An 18,734-nucleotide genomic window follows, 5' to 3' on the forward strand; every position below is an offset into this window, starting at 1 on the left:
ATTGAAATTACCAAAATACATTTGCGTAATAGAAACAAGGCAATTTCTAAAAAATGTTTTGGTAAAGTTTTGTAGAGCAGCTGGTGGTGTGGAAAACACAGACCACAAGTCACTGTGGAAAAACTCAGAGAAATATTTCCTCCTTTTGCCACATCCATGCTTATGCAAAGGCAGAGTCACATGCAGGTCTTTGGTGTCATGCGGGCGGCTATTTGTGCTCATCTCATTAGTAACAGGTTGGATTTAGAGAGCGAGCCATTGGCTGGCAGGCTGGCATACGGGTGGCACAAGCTGTGTTTGCCATGGAGCTCAGGATGTTTGCAGACAGTCCTCTGTGTGGCTGTGTGTGTTAAGATGGAGTGAGATGTTATTTGCCTAAATACTGTGTACTCAGGTGCACATGTACAGTATGGGCAGATTCATGTATCGCTCTGAGCGCTCAGTTTGTTTGCAGTCATGGATTCCTTCGCTCAAAATGCAGCCCAGTCGGTCCTGGACCCTTCATGGTGAAAGCATTTTCATTTTATTTAAAATATATCAGCTCGGGTTGAAAACAATGTGAAATCTGTACCACTATAATCAAAGACAGTGTATGCTCTGTACTGATGGTTGCATTGCAGGCATGGGACTTTTTCTGATAAAGACAAAATATATATAGTATGACAATGGTTTCACTACCCCAAAAAAAGTAAGAAATTGATTCCAGTCCATGTATCTGCTGCAGGGTGGGCTGGCGCCCGTCTCCAGTGGTAATTGATCGAGAGTCAGTGTCCACACCGGACAGGTTGGCAGTCCGTCACATTGCATCATGGCAACACCACGACAAACAGCCGTGCACACATGTATCTGTTCCTTAGGGAAATTTAGAGTAACCAATAAAGCTAACAGCCATGTTTACCTGGTGAGAACCTGCAAGATGAAAATGCCTACATTTATATGGATTTTAACACCACTTCCAATTTTTTTGTATTGATTATATTTTAATGTTAGCCAATACACAGATTACAAAAAGTTGGGAATGAAACAAGTTAGGAATGAAATGGTACTTTCAGCCACTCTTGAGTAGGGCTGTAATTCATCGACTACCTCGATTATTACAATTTCTCGAGGCAAATTATCTGCCTCGAATCTTTGTTAAATTATGTTTTAATATTCAGTGTCAAGTGTTTCGACCGGATAACTGATTGTTGCACCGTCAATGAGTTGCTGAAGATTGCTGGCTGTTGGCACAATGCAGAGGGACCAGATGTTGCCTTTTTCCGTGGACGTGTCCAGTTCGTCATGTTGGGGACGGAGAGGCTTCCGTAAAGCATCTGGTGTGATGCGTGGAACACAACAACCTTTCTCCAAGAGCTGCTGCTTTATTCTTCTTATTATTAAATTTAATACAATTTCAGATTTTTGTGTAATTTTTGTGTAGGTTGACTTAAAAAATTAGCTGTTATTACTTGCAGGTCAGTTTTCTAAGTTACAAAAAAGTAATTGTTAGGGATGCAAAAATATGGAAAATCTGGGCATTATTGACAACCAATATTAATACTGCTATTATGGCAGAATTTACCAATGTTTTACTTTATTATTATTTTTTAAATAATCATCAGAATAATCAATAGATGACTCGATTACTAAAATAATCATTTACAACAGCCCTACTGTTGAGCTATAGAGGTCTGTCTTGGATTACCAATCAGATAAAAGCATGTCTCTTTTAAATTTCTTACTCCTGATTTTCTCGTGCACTGGTGTTTTTATGAGTGGTCAACATTTTCTAACTTCCAGGCCCCACCATTTAATATCTAATTCCTCCTTTTTTTCTCTCCTGTTTCTCTCACTGGTGGTCTTGCTGTCTTTCTGACTCTTTCGCACACACTCCTGTCATAATGGAGCGTATTTTGAAGCTTGTGGAAATAGAGCGTACAGAAAGAGATAATAATCCTCCTCCAAGTCTGACAGGTTGCTTGACAGGCTGTCAGGAAGGCCTCTTCGAAGAGCACTGGAAATATCTGCACACTAAACACACATCCACTGCTTTCTTCCAAATCAAACGCAGTGGCACTCCTTTTATTCGTGACCAGGCAGCAAGGGGGCTGGTGGGGATTCCTGCATGGAAAGGTGCAGACACTTCCTTATTGTTGAGCTTCCAACATTTGGGAGGTTGTTGTATTAACTACCATTCTGTTCCAGCAGACGTCTTATGCTAACCTTAAATCATGTCTTCATTATAAAACGAAGAGATATACATTTTGGCGGCTTATCCTCCCACGCAAAATTGAAAATTTAGTGCACATCCTCATGTGAATGTATATATTTATGCATATACTGATGACATATTGCAGATATTGTGTGATCCCGACAAGATGGAGACATTCTGGCCTTTTGATCAATACCTCGAGTTCCCTGCACTCCCCCTCCAAAGCACCATATTAAAACTTGACTTTTCTGCTGTGCTGCACTTTCTTATGGAAATGCACCCACTCTGGGCCTTATGCACACCAAGTCAAAGTTGAACGCTTTCATCCCGTAAAAAGCTATCTGCTCAATATGCTGCACCGAAAGCTTCGGATCTGCTTATTAGTTTAGCTTGTTAGCAGCGTTTCCACCGAGGCTGCACCCCATCTGGAGATGAAGATATGAGTTTCATAATAAGTTAATGGTACTAAACATTGCAGAGCTGCCGCTGACATTCCTGTTGCCTCATTATTTTGTCCTGGGCTAAAGAAGTACTTGTGCATTCCTCAAACGGTGGTAAACACCCACAGTGAAGTCTCTGCAGCAGCATTTATTAAAGTCTGAAGAGTCCAGAAGAAGGTGCTGAGAGACAATAAAAAGCACTTGAAAATTATTTTGATGCTAATGTGAATTTGTACGAAAAATACCTTTCCCAATTTTGTCTGCTACCTTGTGATGCACTTACACACACCGTTCAGGCATAACATTATGACCATGATGGAAAGTGAATAACACTGTTATCTCTTCATCTCAGCGTCTGTTAGTCGGTGCAGCAGCTGCAGGGATCATGTCGTGTCGGCCAGGTGACAGAGTTTTTCCAAAACTTCCTCTTCTGGGTGCTTCAAGTCTGCAGTGTTGTTGTTGATTTCATCAAATCATCAACTTTGTGGACTTAGGTCCACCTAAGAGTTTTGCACAGCTGAATGGTTGCCATGGAGATTAAGATTTCAACACTCCAGGTATGTTTATGATGAGGGAATAACTTTATAATGTGATGTAAATGTCAGAAAAGTTCATTTTATATAATACTGGCCCTTTAAAAGCATACTAAACTCTAGATCCTGATCAGTCTTTTCCGTACATAGTAGACTACTTGTTAGTGGGCCTTTTTCTCCATGGTTACTAATGATTAGACCTGTACCTTCTCTATAAGGCAATATTTGAGTGCTTACTTTAGTTACTAAGTAAGTAAGTAAGGAGATTTTAGTAATCTCCTTACCTAGTAAAAATGTTCAGTGTAAATCTGATTACACAGAGGGCTGCCAGTCCTGATGGCTGCTATCCATCGGCGTAGCTTTCCTCATCAAAAGGTTTACAATAAAATGACAAGTTTGGTTTGTAAACCAAACAGTAAACTGCGCAGCGCGCTATGACAATATTTATGGTATCAAACAGTATCAAAAGCTGTTTTGACACCGTCATGGCTTTCTGAAGAGCATGGCGTGACGTCCAAAGGACCAGTAGGAAGAAGAAGCTTTCAAGCCCTCTTCCCCATTCTGATGCTCCCTTTGAGCATCAGCAACTTGTTTTCACCAAGCCTAGACACATGAATGGACCGAGTTGCTGAAATGTTGCTTGATGAGTGCAGATGTTTACATGACCTTGAATAGCTACAGTACTTTTGATAACACAGTGCGAGCATATCGCGCAGGACGCAAAACAACATAATGACACAAAGACATAATGTGTGCAAACATCAGCCCACGTACAGTAGAGGCCAGGGTCGAAGTGAAAAACTCCTTTTGTGTTGTTCAGTGAGCGCTGCTGCTGCAGTCAGGTCAAGCAGAGAAAAGGAGAGTGTGAGGGGGTTAAAAGCCTCTACACACCTTTACAACTGTTTCCGAAAGATCAAAGAATGTGTGCATATGTATGTGAGGAGGAACACAGACAGGAGAGTGAGAGAAATGAGACCTTGAGAGTTTTTGGATCTGCCTGAAGAGCATCATTTGTTCAATCTGAAGTTTTCTCCCAGGTTTAATCACAAATCTGTTCATTTATTGGTTTTTGTTCTTCCATAAGCTTTTATATTAGCAACCTCATTAGTATTTCTCTGTTACCTGTGTGACGGTCTTTATTTTGTTTGATTGGTATGCCTTTTTACAGTAATTGCAGCAATTTTTGATGAATTCCTAACATTATTAGAAATTAACCGAAGAAACAAATATGTCTAATTGGTTTAGAAACTGGGGGATCCACGCCAGATTTCCCCGTGTATAATATTTCAGAGGCGTTCTCCTGTAGGTGTAGGTTGGTTGCAAACATGTGTAGACAGCTGGTGAAAATTATTGCTTGCAATCATAATCAGTGGGGAAGCAGAAATCTGTTTGGCTATTGATGGCTGATGAATGCAAAGTACAGCTGCTTCCACCTTTTCACATCTAACAAGCTTCTTGACTCCCTGTGTCAGCTTTGTTCTTCTCTGGCTCTACGTACTTGTTTATAATATTCCACGCCTTTGAATTTCCCTCCTTTTTAAGAAGTCTTAGCTGTTAATCAGTCTTTTTAAGATTCTCCACTTATTAGCGTCTTTTTGTTTTTCCCCAAAGCGCGTCAAAAACCACAACACTGTCACATAGTCTGGAGTTTGAAAGGGAAACGGATAAATGAATACCCCTATGGGGCTGCTGCAATGCTAAAGCTAACTTTCGTGTTTAAAGACATCGTACAGGAGAACAATGACACTTTAGAAAAGGGTAAAGGGTGGAGTTTATTAGTTTGTTTGTAGGGGTAAAAGAAGCAAAAAAATACATGAACAGACATTTCACACTACTTACAGTATAATGGTTAAATGTTATGCTTAAATTAGACAATAATGGGGTGCAGGTGGAATATTATTTTTAGTCGATGCATCAAGGCAACAAAGATTTAGTTCTAGGAAACATTTCTAGTTTTAAGCATTTTATTGATCAAAACATTTGAGTGCCTCTAACTTGGCTAAATGCTAGTGTCATTTAGCCAAGTTAGCAAATTAGCATTTAGCTAAATGCTAGTGTCAACTAGCATTTAGCCAAGTAATTCAGCTTCCCATGCTGCATTTGCTCTTGAATATTTTAGATATGCTTTCTGAAAAAAACAAATAGGCAAATTTTTTCTAATAATTTAAAGTTATGTTCCACAGAAAAATCTGCGAATCTGCCAATACTGAACCACGAATAGATAGAGCTAATTGAGTTGTATTGACATTTCATGCAGCTACATTGTAACTGGGTTGTAGCACTTCAAAGTGCAAAACAAGAAACGGGATTAAGAAACAAAAAACACAGTAAGAAATTTACTGAAAAAGATCTTAATCAAGGCCAGGATGGAAAAACAAAACTAAGTGTCCAGAGAAAGACACAATGCTACATCTGCAGAAGACCCTTAAAGACCACAAACATTTCATTCATTGCTTTTTTTTCTTATGTCATGGCCTGAAATTGATGTAGGTGTTTGGAGCGTAGGATCCCTAGTATCAATGTTTGGACCAAGTAAGTAAAGTTTATTTATAAAGCGCTTTTCACAGACATAAAATCACAAAGCGCTGTGCAATAAAAATCAACCTTAAAACCATACAAAACATAAAACCAACTGAAGAAACTCAGTAAAATCAAGAGATAAAAGCCTCGGAAAATAAAAATGTACTTGTGGTACAGACCTTCAACTACTTTAGACAGGCGTCTGTTTAGTACATTATCAAGTATCTAGTTACTTAGCACACAGATGCAGCTTTGTGTCGCATAATGGTGAAAATTCACACTGTACTTCCTTGTGGTTCTGTTCTGAAGGAGCATGTATAATCAACAAAAAAAGTAGTCTGAGCACGGAGCCCTGAGGTGCTCCTGGAGTAACTTAAAACCAAGAAGGACATCTATGAATGATTTACATGAATCAACTGAGGTCTGCCTATAGTTAAAACCTGGTGAAGTTTATCTAATATAATCTCTGCCATAAAACATTGTAATCTTTTACCAACACAGGAATCTCTTTATTTTACATGAATTTTTTCATTAATATTTTCACATATTGCATTTATTAATTCAATTTATACCCATAGCTTTTACTTTTTCTCCTCTTTTTTTATAATACCTGCCTTGCAGTGCTTTCAGTTTTATTTTTCCTCCACATTTTTCTTTCCAAGATGGTGCAGTTTGCTGGGTAAATATTTGGGGGGATGCTGCGTGTTGAAAGGCCTAAGCTCGGGGGATCTGCAGAGGAGAGGCTGCAGTTGTTGTGGATTAGCTGATTGTTTTTTCATAATACCGCTGCCGGCATGCACAACTTTTGGTCCTCACCAGACAGACTGCACAGGCAGAAATCTTGATTTTTCTACAAAAAAGAATAAAAATGTATGAGTAATGCAGCTTATCAGCGCCGAGATTTAGTTTTATAGCAAGGGACTGGAATTGCTAAGTCTTATTCAAGTTGCATGTAGAAATCTTCAACATTCTGTTAGTTTTATGATAAAGAAATGCGATTAAGTTGAGTTGTTTTGGTCTGTAGCCTGGAATGAGGAAAAATGGAATAGAGAGAGATTAAAGAAAGCAGCTGTAGATGAGCAAAAGAAAATTTCAAGGAAACAAAATAAAAGGTGGAAATGAGCGAAAGCAAGGGAATAATAAGATAAAAAAATGTGAGTTGTTTTTAAAAAGTGTGAATATTTCATCTGATATGTTATTAATGTTGTTTACTGGGCACTTCCACTTCAGGGGTTCTGTCTGCACGAATCGACAAAAAAAATGTGATGTGTTTATTTCCCTTCTGCCTGTTCAAAAGGCAAACAAATGCATCTCTCTAATAATCTGACTAACAATCATTTTCTTTCTGTCTCTTTTTGTTGTTTTGGCAAAAATCTCTGTAGAATTTTGAGAGATTCAAGGAGAGTAAAGATCAATTCCACCAAGCCGCCTCCGTGACAGAAGCAAGCTTCAGGTGAGAAGTGCACACAAATCATCCAAAATGCCCTCGCTTTTCCCGAGTCATCATCCCAACAGAGAAAGTTTGACAAATATGTCTGAGTATGCACACACTCATTCCTGCCTATGTGCACTTTAACAACCACAAACCCAATTTGTAGCTACAAAAGCTGGGAAATATTATTGCCTGCAGCCTCTGGAAACACTCTACCAACATCCGCATGCAGAATTGCATTAACCCAACAGACTAATGAATAGCGTGAGGCAGCTATTTAAAAAAAAATTTTTTTGTCTTACTTACTTACAGTAAATGTTTACAGTCTCTGGAGCAAACTAACCCATGTGATAAATGTTTTAATTGGTTGCTTTAATTAAACAGAATTCAACAATAGCCTGTTTCACCATCCTCACTTCTCACTCTGGAAGTGTAATGAGCCACAGCCGGAAAAAAGATACCTAATTATTGCCACTGCAGAGTACAACACACACATTTAATTGCCATTAGAGACCAGACCTTGACTTGTCGTTAAACGACAAGAGCCCTCAAAATGAAAAAAGCCAAAAAGCTGAAGTCCTCAGAGAAACTACAAGGAAGTGTTCTCGTCTCTGAGGGCGGGCTTTTCTGCTTTTGGGTTAATTTTTCACTTTATGTTAATGAAGTTCTCCCCATGTTGCTGAGCAGAGATGATTTTTAATTTGTTTCTTTTTAAATTTTTTATTCTATTTTTTGCTGTGACTTTGAATGCTCTTTATTTAGTTGTTTCCATCTTTCTTAATAGAAAAGTATGAAACAATAGAAAGTCCAGTACATGCACTACTCACAAAAAGTTCAGAATATTTGACTTAAAACTTATGGCATTACATTTACGGATAAAATAAAGACGTCATGTTACGATTATATTGTAGCATAAAAGTACAACATTTAAGGAGAAGCATACAATTAGGATTTCCTGAGAGTTCAAACAATGTAACTGGAAGAAAAGCCTTCAATGGTGGAGAGTAAGCCTCCTGTTGTTGTCAATGCCTCTATCTCATGCTGTTCACAGGTCGACTTATTGTCTGGTGAGACATGGCATCCCACTTTTCTTGAAGGGCAAAAATGTCACAATTCAGAGACAACAAATATACCACAAATAAGCACCTATGGTATGAAACTCCTGTAGCTGCAGTCTATATATCTGAGTCACATAACTTAACCTCATTCACTCACCTCTGAACGTTGAGTGCTTGAAGCTGCTCCAAACTGCCAACCTTTTTTCTGAATAACTCGACTATTTATCTGACAACTGGGAGGCATTTAGTACTGGAGCGTTGAACTTTCAGCCCAACATGGTCAAGCACTCATTTGACAGCAAAAAGTAACTTCCTCTGTCTCTATGCAGAGAAAATTTTACATTTTTCTTCTCAGTGGACATGCAATATATGAAAAGGAAGTTTAATAGAAACATAGAAGTTTAGTTTTTGTTTTTCAAAGTCCTTTATAGTTTTTACATGATTAAAAGTCAGTCTTCTATTGGAAAGTATTGTGCTCTTATGTTAAAAACAGCAGATCTTTTCCAGTTGTCACAGTGGACTGTCTCTATAACCAGCCTTGTAACACAGAACATTGGACAGACAAATAGTCCATTATTTTACTCCTGGAAATGTAAGTAAACGTTCTCTGCAGATCCCACTGTGACCACAGATTGAATGAGCATGATCCATTTTTCACTCGTTTGACTGCAGAGCACATCAGGTACATATATAATAGCCCAGTGGTCTGCCAGGCACCTTAAACATTGTGATGCAGGTTTTGTCACCTAGCAGACCCTTCAGCTAAAGTGTGTAGTTCTGGTCCTATGCGACTGGTGTCTGGCATGTTTCTGAATGTTCCTCTGTGGTCAGACACATGAATCAAATAGTTTCTCAGACTACCACTAGGTTCTGCAGAGCCCTGTGTATGACGCATCCATTTAAATCAAGTGTTTACAATAAAAATATATGTAAAACATGTAGGACATTGACCGAACACGTCTCATTAGTTTTCACCATCTATGCCAATGCTTTACCTCTATGTTCTGGTATGTAAGTCTGTGCTGTGTGGCAATTCACTAGTTAATCGTTGCACTAGAAACTGTGCTCTCTTGAACAGTAAGTTTGAGTGAGTTGCATGTTTGTGTGGATGCTTTCATCTATGTGCTGAGTTGAGAACAAGGTTTGCAACTCGCTGTGCTCAGAATGTCAAAAATCAGTGGAGCATAACCAGAACAGCTACAGTAACATTTCCAGCCTTTCTTTTACTGACTTTCTGTACATTTCTTCTTTGCTCCACCTTACAAACTCTCTGGCAACTTATTTTTGGTATAAATAATTTCAAAAAATTAAAAGTCGAGAAGTTATGTTGCACAGATTATTAAGTATTTAGACCAGAGCTATTCTAAGATCTTAATGCAGACAATGAGTCTGCACTGATCTTTACACAGATTAATTTTCATTATCTACATTTCCTATCATGAGTTTTTTGCTTTTAGTCAAGCAGATTGAAATGTTTTGAAAAATTTGCCCTTTAGCAGTGGTGTGCATATTTTATTCTGAATTTTTCATCTATTTTACTCTGATTCATTTTGATGGAAATGTGGTTTTGATGCAAAGACTATTTTGCTTTCATTACTGTAAGTTGTTTAAAATATAAGGATCAAAATAAATAACATATTTTCTCAACATTTAATACAATAAAATAATACGGGATTCCCAAACTTTTCCATGCCGGGGCCTTCCAAACAGCACTAGCTTCTGGCTGGGGCCCTTCTTTACAAACCAACAGACAATCCTACAAAATATGTAAGAAAATACAATATTTTTCTACTTTTATGCTGTGTTCTCAATAATTATTGCATTTGTCTATCATAAATGCTGCCTCACCGTTTGATTGTCACCTAGCGTAGCTGACCATGCTCTGCTAGCTTGAGGAGCAAAGCAGCTTGATAAATTCGACTGGCAGCCAATCAAAAGGATATATATGATATCAAATATAGATTTTATTATTATAAATTGATATTTTCTGATTAAAAATTGTTAGTTTTTTTGTTTTGTTTGTTATATATTTTTTTCTCATCTTCCTTCCTCCTGGTGCCTCTAAAGCTACATGTACAGATTGCCTAGTGGCCGACTGCTGACTGAACCAAATACCTTAAAATCAGACTAACATCGTAGAAAAATAATAAAAAACACATTTTAGAAATTGAGTTTGTGATGGTTCTGCCATTTGACTTAACAACCATTAATCCCTTAAAGACCTGGTGCAGAATGTTCTCTCCCTAAGAAATATCTGTCATGTGAAGATGACAAAGTACATCTGGCTGTTGATTTTCAAAATAAAAAGAATTGACTTGCCCAATTCCTGTTGTGTTTCTAGTCTAGATATATGTTGCATGTGAATGTGTCAGGAGGAAATCTTTCCCTCCAGAGCATAAAGCATTAGAATGAGGCCAAAACGAGTCGGGCAGATGCCCATGTCAGACTGGCCAGGTTATCATCCGAGCCATCCTAACTAGACCAGCTGTCTGTTATAGCGGTGTTGGAACTAGGCTTAATAGCAGCCTTTGTCAGATAGACTCCCAGCCTCTGTCAAGGATACGATTGTGCAGCAGTAGCTCTGCAAACATCGGCAAGTTAAATCAACAGCCCTGGTTAAAGAATGCCTTCTACTTATGATTCAATCTAACAAACATGCTTCAGTTATATATTTTGAAGGAAATTTTGAGTTACGGTTCCCTGAGTGGGATCTTGTATGCTGAATTGTAAGAATTTTCTGGGTTTTATTTGGTTTGTTTGTTTGTTTTTTGACATGTTTTGGAGTCAAAATGTTATAGTTTTATGCCAAGCATCTGAGCCTGTCACTTCATCCATCCAAATCAGTTTCTGCAGACATAAAGCATAAATGTGACAAGTCTTAAAATAAGGCATCTGTTTTTTTACTTGTTTATGGAATTGAAAGCAAACTTTCTGTCAGGATCTGTGTTTTTCTGTGTTTATTTAGAGTTTTCTGTGTCCTTAAGTCTCTTCGTTGTCCTGTCCTCCCCTTGATTGTTCCCAGGTGTGTCTCGTTTCTGTGATTACCCTCCCGTGTATTTAACTCCACCTGTGTTCCTTGTTCCTCGTCGGGTCCTTGTCAACGTCAATGTCTAGTCTAGTCGTCGTCAGTGTTTCCATGTGCCTGCTGCTCGTTGTTTGGACTGTGATTGTCTCAATTAAATTTCATTATTCATCATACCTGGGTCCGCTGAGTCTGCCTCACCATCCCTCACCTCACCACTTCATGACACTTTCTTGTTACAGTATATACTACCATCTCCCTCAGCGTAGTGCATCTTTAACAATGCATCTTTACCGAGGTTTTGTGTTTACTGTATGAGCTGAGTGTGATTTATTCTCCTCAGCTCTGGAAATAACTCCCAGAAAACCTAAGATGTTCACTAATGGCTGATTTCTTTGAGTCAGAACTGAAAATATTATTGCAGATTTCCATAACGATTTAATTTTTCTGTCCTTGTTTGGACTGGTTTCTGAAAGGAGTCCAGTGGAAAACCTGGTATCCATGGAAGTTAGGAACCAAAACTGCCAGCGTATAATTGACATCTATGAATATTTGAAACCTCCTTTAGAAAGACTTATAACTGCTTCTTCCCCAAACAAAGTTAATTCTGTCTTTTTGTCCACTTGGAGCCTGTAAACAAACAAACACCTTCTGATTATTCAGACACTAAGCTAACCTATAGAATGCTGCTCCCCTCTTCTCCCTCATTAATGCACCAGTTTTCAGCTGTGCTTCACCATTTCAGAAGGGTTTTCTAATAATCAGTTAGCTTATCAGTGATTAGCAGTATCACTATTGATGCAGAGGACTGTCAGATGATGATAATAAGCCTCTGAAGAAAAATTGCATCTTTCTACAGTGTTTTTAAACTGGATGAAATGTTTGTGTATTGCATAAAATTGTGTTTATCTTTGGGAAAACAAAGGAATTTGTATGTGATTCCAAACATTTGAATTGTTGGGTGAAAAAGTTGATGAGTTTCACAAGTTAAGGAATTAACTAACTAAAAATTAAACTGTAAAAGTTTTCAAAAGTCTTAGATGTAACTTAATGTCACCCTTTCAAATATACATGATAAATCATCTGTGTTTTTTTCCCAGCTTAATGTATTTTATAATCTGTACAATTCAACTATAAACCAAAACCAACAATAAAAAATGGATCTGCAATAAACAACTACTGTCTTAGTAAGGTTCTCCAAACATTAACATAATTGCAGTATGTTAGCTAAAACTGTGGCTTTCACAGAGCAAAACAAAAAACCTATTTTTTTATTCTCCACAGTTTATGAAAAGACAAGGTGTTATGGTGTTACGTCACACAAGGCAAAAACTGTTGAGAAGATTGACAGCAGCTTTTCAGAAGCTGCAGGAATTATTGTTTCTTCACATTCATACCTATTTAAAGTGGTTTAAAACTTTGTGGGAGGATGTATTGTGGTTAAACCAAGCTTATCGTTATTAAAACACTGCATCATCAAGGGATAACCAAAGTAAAAAAAACTGTGATAGAAGCATCATCACATTCTGGGGTTGTTTTTCTTCAGATGGAACTGGGGGCTCAGAAAACGTTGGATGAAATTAGCAAAAGTTACAAATACATTTTGACAGCACAAGTTCCCACAAGCTGATAAATTTAGAAGGATTTTGCAAATATTATCAAGTCAACATATGGGATGCTAATAGATGCTACCTAAGAAGTAGATTTTAGGCTTATGGCCCGGGCCTGACCTGACATTTGTGCGAGGCCAAAATGATTTGCTTGATGGTCAGATTAGGTCAAACTTGGGCTTCTGTGGCCGATTTATTAAGATTAGAAAATGAACAGCACAGAGAAAATTAAGCAGGAATGCACAGTATAAAGATATGTTAATCTACTTATATATAGTCTGTATAGAGGAGTAGAGAGTTTATCCTTTTGAAGAACTAAAGAAATTAAGGTGCAGAAGTTAATTAGACTGTAACAAGCACAGCACACTGCGCAAAACACATGCAGCTGCACCCTGTTCGCTCCTATCAGTCACACATCCCAGAAGTTTTGCACCTGACTCACCCTGCAGGGGCAAAAAGGAGAGGGAAGACATTAAACAACAAAACTGATTTATCCAAAAAGTTACACTGCTTCCTCAAATTATAGCCTGAAAACAAAGGCAGTAAAATCTTAATTTAAAAAAATATATCTGGTTTACTTTGGACTTGGGCTTCTAATTAAAGTTAGTTGGGCTCAGACACAATGTCTGTTTGTTTGGGTCAGGCTTAATGGTTTCTGAGACTGGATTTAAACTTTACAGTAAAGACTATGAAATTGAGTCACTTGTTGTTTCATTAAAGTGTTAAATTAAGGGTCTGCACCTTATGTTACCAGGTCATTTAAACTTTTTTGTTTCCTATATTTTTTCCCCAAATGATTTTGTGAAAAAAACTGTCTAAAAAGATTATTTTCTAATCTTTAAACCCAAAGGCCTGTACACGTCTGTAAGGTTGTGTGGAGTAAGAGATCGTTGTCATGCGCACACAGTTTGGATAATCAATATTTAATTGAATTTTAATGGCAGAATAATGATCCTTGAAAGTTGCTCTCAACAATTCATCATTTTGGAAAATTACCAGTAACTCTTTCTGGTCTTTCCTCATGTCAGTGGACAGAATACAAAAAAATCATTACAACATGATTTGTTTCGTTAAATGCGGACCCATTCATTCATCTCAGCCGTTTTTGTGACCTCCTTGTATACGTTTACAAGAGGCAAAGTGAAGTCTGAGCACCAGTATATAGAAGACCCTCTTTCCCTGGCTGTGGATGCGATAAGTACGGAGGGATGGTAGAGGATGATTGAAGGAGTGTACAGATACAAGATAGAGGAGGAGAGGATGTGTACCTTCAGTCAATTGAAAAGCTGTCAAGGTGCAGGTGCATACAAGCTACAAGCTGAAGATAAGAAGCAACCCTTTCTCTCTAGCTGTTTTCTACTTCACCTTTCCTGCGCTCCCTCTTGTTAACATCTTTCCCTTTCTCTTTTTCACCACAGCACTGGGATTAATCAGACCAGTAATGGTAAAGCAGTCTGCTCGGGAATCCTGAGCGTCTAGCATGTCAAAAGTCAATTCCTGCCTCAGTAGATAAGACAGAGCCTGTTTGCCTGGCTATATGGTTTTATATGTGGATCCATTTAGTAGTTTGCACATCTTGGCTTTTACAAATCAGTACAAAATGTTACATTCTTTCCTATTCAAACTCGGCAAATTGGAATTTACAAAAAAAAATGCATCTGCTATAAATTTGAGATTTGACTTTTGTAAAAGTTGAATTTAAAAGTAATCAATCTGAAGTCAGAGCCGGCAGGTAATTAACCCAGTTTAACGAGAGGCTAAATCTGTCAAAGTGTAATTAGTCAATTTACACACTTCAGTAATACCATGAAGAAAGAAAATAACAATAAAAAGTAATTATTTGTAATTCATTGTTATCCCCTTTTAATTAAAAGTACAATGTCAACAAAGCAAAGCTTAAAAAATACAGAACAAGATTTTCAGGTTAATGGTTAAACACAGTGAAACATTCAGGTGACATTTGATTTCAAAGAAAAATGGCTTGGTCACAATTAGATGAAGGTACTTATCAGTGTGTGAATCCAACAAGGACATTAGTATCTATAATATACAGTATATTAGTGCTGAAATGTGAGTATTTTCTCAGCAGCACTAAGGAGGAACTGTGTTCACCTGCTGATGCCAGTTCATATTATGTACAGGTGAAGAGTCTCGCTTTTTTCATCAGGAGAACGGATCGTCTCACTGTGTTCTGTCTGATTCTTTGTCAATAAGAGAGTTGACCCAAGTCCAGATTTTTATATCTGTAAATCTCCCTAAAGAATACATGGATATACATTTTTTCTCCGACTAGGGTTGGCTAGTGATGTATAATTACTGTGTGCAATTTAAGGTAGTTTCAGAAGACTTTTTTGTGTGTCTTTTTTTTAATTTCCTGAAATGGCATCATAGAACAAAACAATCTAAGCAACTCCTACACAGATAAACAAGTGAAAAGTTTATTAAAATGATCTAAATGTTACAGAACCAAAACATCCTTATTATGTTAGAGATCAGCCTACCTCATTCAGTCTGCACACACCATGCAGCAGGATGCAGCGTTTCCTGCTGATCCCATCCAAGGTTCTGCTTGTAGTCCAGGGAGAGTTTCATATTATTTATTATCTTATACTCACAGAATCTCCATGATTTTCACTCAGTCTGCTTTTATCCTTTGAGAACCACTGTTTCCCAAGTTTAGATTTAAGATTTGGGTCAGAAACTGGGTTCAGCATGTATGTGCCGTTTCACTTTAAGCAATGAGAGTTTAAAGAACTAAAGCAAAAATGTGACTTTTCTTTTGGTGAACACTATTGCGTATGTTTTCTTGCTCTTTTAACACTGGCCTAAATCTGTATGGATTTACTCAAAGATGTCAAGTGGATTAATTTCACCTGAAATTAGTAGGAGAGAAGGAGGAACAGCATGGTGTTAAAATTCTAAATCAATCTTCTTTTTATTCTACTTTTCATCTAAGCCAGTGGTGCCCAAAGTGGGTCCTGGAGGGCTGGCATCATGCATGTTCTCTCCCTAGTTTAAGTCACCTGGACCAAATGATGGCTCATTAAAAGGCCTAAGAAGAACATTGATTTGTTAAAAAAGGTTTACCTCCACCAGGGAGAGAACAAAAACATGCAGGATGCCGGCCCTCAAGGACCCACTTTGGGCAACACTGATCTAAGTAGTGAGACTTTTTTGTAATAGTTTGAAGTAGTCTTGATAAATCAGTCAGCAGTAGGTTTTAAATTTTTTTTACTGGCTTTTTATTTACTCATTTGCAATTTCACAGTGGATAAAGAAGTGTGAGCCATAAAAAATGTTCGTCAATACGATCTGAAAATTGTGCCTTTACAAAATCTAAGCAAAGACCTGAGACAGAACCTGAGTGCCTCTGCTCCTTTGGAGATGTCAAGTCTTGGGTGTTAAGGTGTCACCTGTCAAACCGTCTCTCAAACACACACAAAAAAAACATACTCAGCAGTACTTGTGTTATATACTAGTGTAAGTGGAGCAGACGTAGATTGTTTCAAGCCCTGTAACACATACAGTACATACCCACAGGAGCAAAGGAGGCTGGTGTGAACTGGAACTGTGAGCAAGGTGTGATGTATGGCTGCTGCAGTCATACAGTGTGTGAGAACAGACACAAAACACAGACTGACAGATCCCTGTTTTATCTGACTGGTGAACTGGGCTTTAACAATATGAAGATGAGTCTCAGTTGTATAAATTTGTAGCATTTTAAGAGCCTGATAAATATTAGTTAGCATTAGCAAGACTGAATTATCCATAAGTCCAGTTATTGTTGCCTAACATGGTCGACTCTGTTGGTGTTTAAACTTAGCAGGGACCCTTTGAGTTGTTTATTTAGTGTGAAATAAATCACACACTAACAAATTTATGTCCTGAGATTAGAAACACCCTTAACGATTTTTAAACCCTCCTGAGGTCTTGAGAGATGAGGTCAGTTAAACTCTGATCTTTTTACCATGTGCTCGGTCCGGCGAGGTCACACTTGGTGCGTTTCTACAAGGTTTTTTAGTGTGGTTTCGGGAACTGATGGTTTGACAGGACAACCCTACATGCTTCCCCGCTGTCCCACTGTGACATTTGTAGCTCTCCTCCTGAGCATCATTCTAACACTGCAGGAGAGTTAAAATGATTAGAACTACAGTATTTCCAATTTAGCTGCTGCTTATACAAAACATGTTGAATAAGCATTAATTGGAGTACAACTATTTAATTTAGGAAACAAAAATCCTGTGTTGTAGAATAATAATGGTAATTATATTGCTAAAAATTCCTTGTACAGCTCTTTTTAGCCAGCTGAGCAGCATTTACTCAAAGCTTATAACACTTCACAAGTCGGACGCACACAGAGAGATGCATCTTTAGCTGTTTCTATTTGCACAATCTCTCTGTAGACTGTCTGAGTCCGCTCTTCTCTTCAGCTGATCCCACAGGTGTTTGACAAGATTTAGGTCAGGAAACGGACATGGTCATGACAAAAGGTTCACTTTATGTCTGGTAAGTTATTTCTATATGCCATAAATTTTGTATATTATCCTTCTGATAGAGCCGACCCATTTTCAGTTTTCTGCTGGAGCCTACCAGACATTCATGACTATCTAACAAGCTTTTCCACATATTCAGGCCTTGTCTCGTGCCAAACCAGACTAGAGCGTTGGTTGTTCATTTGACCAAAGCACAATTTTCCACTGGTTGCTATGGTGATCCGAGGATGCCACTCTTTGACACAGCTCTCTAATAGGTAGCTTTTGAGATGTTTCTGTCTCTCTTACGCTCCTGCTCACTATGTGTGGTGAGAAGATAATTATCTTGGACCTGCAGCTAAAAGAAATGGGCCTCTGTGTCATCGCTTATTTATACCCCAGGGAAACAGAAAGTCATGGCGGACAAATTCAGAGTTGTTTGGGGAACCAGTAATTGTTTGGGGAACCAGTAATTGTTTGGGGAACCAGTAATTGCTCCACCAGTGATTGTTTTGATTCAGAACAATTATTTTCTCCGTAGAACAAATGCACTCAAATTAAAGCTTGGATTCCTCAGTGCAAGATTGTGCTATTGTAATAAAAACTGAATATCCATATCTTTACTAGGGCTTTCCAATCGCAACAAGCAATAAATCAATTAATCTCATAATGAATTAAAACAAGGTCAATAATTTCCATCTGCAAGATTTATTGTTTTTCTCTTTTCTCTCTTTTTACCAAAAGCTGCAGGATAAAAGTCTTCTGTCTGCTGCTTTGGTCTCAAATAGATTTTTTGAAAATTTTGTTTACAGAAACTCTGTAGTTTATTTTATTTGTTGTTTTATTTATTTTAGATATTTAAAATGTCTTCCACTTTTAAATGTTCATTAGAATTGACAGTTTATTGATCTTTGAGAATGTGTTCTAGAATTATGTCATCACCATTTTATTAGTTGAAAATGTTCTCCAAACAAAAATGTTATCATTCATTGCAATAACTTCTGGGACAATTTATTGTCCAGTAAAATCAGAAATTGACAATTATTTAAGTTAAACATGTTTAAATAATCAAATTGTTGACGTTCTCAACTCTTTGTGGTGCATGAGTTGAGCTTTTTCTACCCTTTTATTTCACTAAGGTTCCACAGTCTGATTACTGTATGAAAATAAAATATAAAGCCAGAAGCCCAAAATCGTAGCCTGTCATAGTCATAAAATGAGTCTGAAATTGTCTTTTCTCTGTTTGCCTTTTGTGTGGGTCTGACTCTTTGAGATGTTAATAAGATTTTCTAATTACTCTAAAACACAGTGCAGATTCCTGTCCTCTGTAGTTGAAAGGACAGAAATAAAATGATGCGTGGGGAAAAACAGAGCTTTATATGTTTAGCCAGAGCCATTAAGGGAGACACAAAAGCATCACTCTTCATCCGTAGCTTGACTCGGAGGCGATAAAAGC

At 37.7% G+C, this 18,734-nt stretch overlaps 1 protein-coding gene across 3 annotated transcripts in view; it reads left to right on the forward strand.

Moving 5' to 3' along the window:
• Positions 1-18,734, forward strand: part of LOC116723653 (MICOS complex subunit mic25a-like) — a 71,017-nt gene that overhangs the window by 26,246 nt on the left and 26,037 nt on the right. For all 3 annotated transcript variants that reach the window (XM_032568717.1, XM_032568726.1, XM_032568734.1), the window contains one exon: positions 7,067-7,137. In XM_032568717.1, the coding sequence (XP_032424608.1) occupies positions 7,067-7,137 (71 nt within the window). The remainder of the gene's footprint in view (positions 1-7,066; positions 7,138-18,734) is intronic.

The sequence above is a fragment of the Xiphophorus hellerii genome, chromosome 1, assembly GCF_003331165.1.
Source record: "Xiphophorus hellerii strain 12219 chromosome 1, Xiphophorus_hellerii-4.1, whole genome shotgun sequence".
Taxonomy (NCBI): Eukaryota; Metazoa; Chordata; class Actinopteri; order Cyprinodontiformes; family Poeciliidae; genus Xiphophorus; species Xiphophorus hellerii.